At 55.5% G+C, this 2,657-nt stretch overlaps 1 protein-coding gene across 1 annotated transcript in view; it reads left to right on the top strand.

The window, feature by feature from the left end:
- Positions 1-618: 618 nt before the first annotated feature.
- The window catches only part of Sh3gl3 (SH3-domain GRB2-like 3), a 27,666-nt gene continuing 25,627 nt past the window's right edge, over positions 619-2,657 (top strand). Inside the window, exons 1-3 of the mRNA XM_013012167.1 lie at positions 619-684; positions 1,414-1,486; positions 2,472-2,615. Of these exons, the coding sequence (XP_012867621.1) occupies positions 676-684; positions 1,414-1,486; positions 2,472-2,615 (226 nt within the window). The 5' untranslated portion in view covers positions 619-675. The remainder of the gene's footprint in view (positions 685-1,413; positions 1,487-2,471; positions 2,616-2,657) is intronic.

Here is a 2,657-nt window from a genome sequence, read left to right as displayed (position 1 = left end):
TCAGATCTGATGGTCTCTCAGATCTGATGGTCCCTTGTCCTGATGACCTCTCAGATCTGATGACCTCTCAGATCTGATGGCCTCTTGGTCTGATGGCCTCTCAGATCTGATGGCTTCTCAGATCTGATGGTCCCTTGTCCTGATGACCTCTCAGATCTGATGGCCTCTTGGTCTGATGGTCTCTCAGATCTGATGGTCTCTCTGATCTGATAACCTCTCAGATCTGATGGTCCCTTGGTCTGATGACCTCTCAGATCTGATGGCCTCTCAGATCTGATGGTCCCTTGTCCTGATGACCTCTCAGATCTGATAGTGTCTCAGATCTGATGGCCTCTCAGATCTGATGGTCTCTTGGTCTGATGGCCTCTCAGATCTGATGGTCTCTCTCCTGATGGTCTGGCTCTCATGCTGTGGACTCCCAAATACTTTTTCTGCATTCACTGAAGTGCTGGCCACTTGATACATTTACAGTAACTTACATCTGTGATTGTTATCTTCAAAATCTTTTCTCTATCGCATGTGAGTGTGAGTGCATTTACTCTGAGGTTTTGTTTTTAATAAGTCTGGTCCAGAACTATGATGAGACATTGCCATACACGTGTGTTTGCTCTGCAGCTGTTCAGCGAGAAGATAAGCGGAGAGGGAGGAACAAAGCTGGATGATGAATTTCTGGACATGGAAAGGGTAGGGACCTTTTCGCATCAGTCCTGGTAGAAGTTGGTGTCCTGTGATAAGGAGGTGTTCCTCTAGGTCGGGCCAGTGCTTGGGGGAGACAGACGGGGTGCTTAAGAGCAGGTAAGGGTGGTGCTCTGCAGAAGGGTCTGGTGCGTGGCCAAGATCAGACCCTCCCTGGACCCCCACAGTCCAGACAGGCTGGGGAAGGGGGTGGGGTGCGGCTGCTGGCTCTCCTGGGGTCAGAAGTCAGGGGGCACTGAAGAGGAGAGTAGTTGATGTAAGGCCATTGAGTTGGAGTCCTGCGTACTTTTTTTTCTGCACAGGCTGGCCTGGGATTGCGATCCTCTGGATCTCAGCCTCCTGTGTAACTAGAATGACAGGTGGATTTGCCGTTGGTCGAGGGGGAGTCTCGCTAGCTTTTCTGCCTGGGCTGGCCTCCAGCTTCAGTCCTTCTGACTCCAGCCTCCCAGCTAACTAGAATGACAGGGGTGGGCCAGCAGGGCCCGGCTTTAGCTTTTAATACTAGTGCTCTCCAATGTCATTGAGGGGTGATGTCTCAGCATCTCAGAACAGATAAGATTCTGCCTCCTCCCAAGATAGTAAAGTTTGTCTGAACATTTCTTTTTATTGGAATTAGAGGTATCAAGTTAAAAAAAAAAAAGCTTTTCTATTTGTTCTTCTGTAAACCCATTGAGTTGGCCACTTACTGACATTACTCTGTATTTGTCTTGTTTTAAGAAAATCGATGTCACCAATAAAGCTGTTGCAGAAATTCTTTCCAAAGCCACTGAGTACCTCCAGCCGAACCCAGGTACCGCTGGACAGTCTCGCCGTGTTCCGTTGCCTGTTTGCTGTCCTGGCCCTGGTGACCCTGGTTGCTTGGCGTTTGGTTGACATGCTCTAGACGCACCCCACGGCCCAGTAGTGAACTCAGTTTGTGAACCTTGAATCTCCAGTGACATCAAGGAGTGCAGTGACTCCTGGGTGACGGGAAGCAGAGCAGGCCCAGGTTACAACCCTCGGGGCTCACTGTGCTGTGGGGTCACGTCCCTCGGGGCTCACTGTGCTGTGGGGTCACGTCCCTCGGGGCTCACTGTGCTGTGGGGTCACGTCCCTGGGGGCTCACTGTGCTGTGGGGTCACGTCCCTCGGGGCTCACTGTGCTGTGGGGTCACGTCCCTCGGGCACTGTGCTGTGGGGACATGTCCCGTGTCCATCCGCCACAGGAACCCACAGAAACCGCCTGCAAGACCAGAAGGGGAAATTGAGGAGCATAAGTTAGGGTGAAGGCTTGGGAATCACGGCAGTGGCTTCTGGGTGCTTCTAATAGCGGATGGAGGGCTGACAGGCTGCTCGGTGGAGGAGCGGAGCCGTGTGCCCCTTCCAGTCCGGAGGCCGTGCCGGGCCCCGAGCCACAGCTCAGCAGGTTCAGTGGCCCTGAGAAAAACGCTGGGGATTCAGAGCCGTAGGCTCATTTCAGACCCTTGACGAGATGGCTGGGTTGAGAGGCACGGGTGTGGAAGGCATCCAGCGCCTCAGCTCCCTGTCAGCGTGCGTCACCCCACTGCTGGTGGGCTCTGGGTCCGCGGGGGGGTCGGTCCTCTTGGTTCTGTGCTCATGTCTTTGTAGGCAGTGCCTGCTCCCTGTCCACAGCTCCCCCTGCGGGGCCCTTCCCCCGACCCCGCAGGGCCTCCCCCCACCCCGCGGGGCCTCCCCCCCACCCCGCAGGGCCTCCAGGGCCCCTCCCCCCAACCCCCCCCTTAACTTTAGGGAATTACAAACGGCAATGTTTTTAAGCATACAGAGCCAAGCTAGGAATGCTGAACACGGTGTCGAAGGTCCGGGGACAGGTGAAGACCACGGGGTACCCGCAGACGGAGGGCCTGCTGGGGGACTGCATGCTCAAGTACGGGAAGGAGCTCGGGGAGGACTCCACCTTCGGTGAGCATGCTCCTGGCGGGCCTGGCGGGGTGGGGGGGCCGG

Source organism: Dipodomys ordii, unplaced genomic scaffold (genome assembly GCF_000151885.1).
Source record: "Dipodomys ordii isolate 6190 unplaced genomic scaffold, Dord_2.0 Scaffold15, whole genome shotgun sequence".
NCBI classification, from domain to species: Eukaryota; Metazoa; Chordata; class Mammalia; order Rodentia; family Heteromyidae; genus Dipodomys; species Dipodomys ordii.
This window is presented reverse-complemented; position numbering and strand designations above follow the sequence as displayed.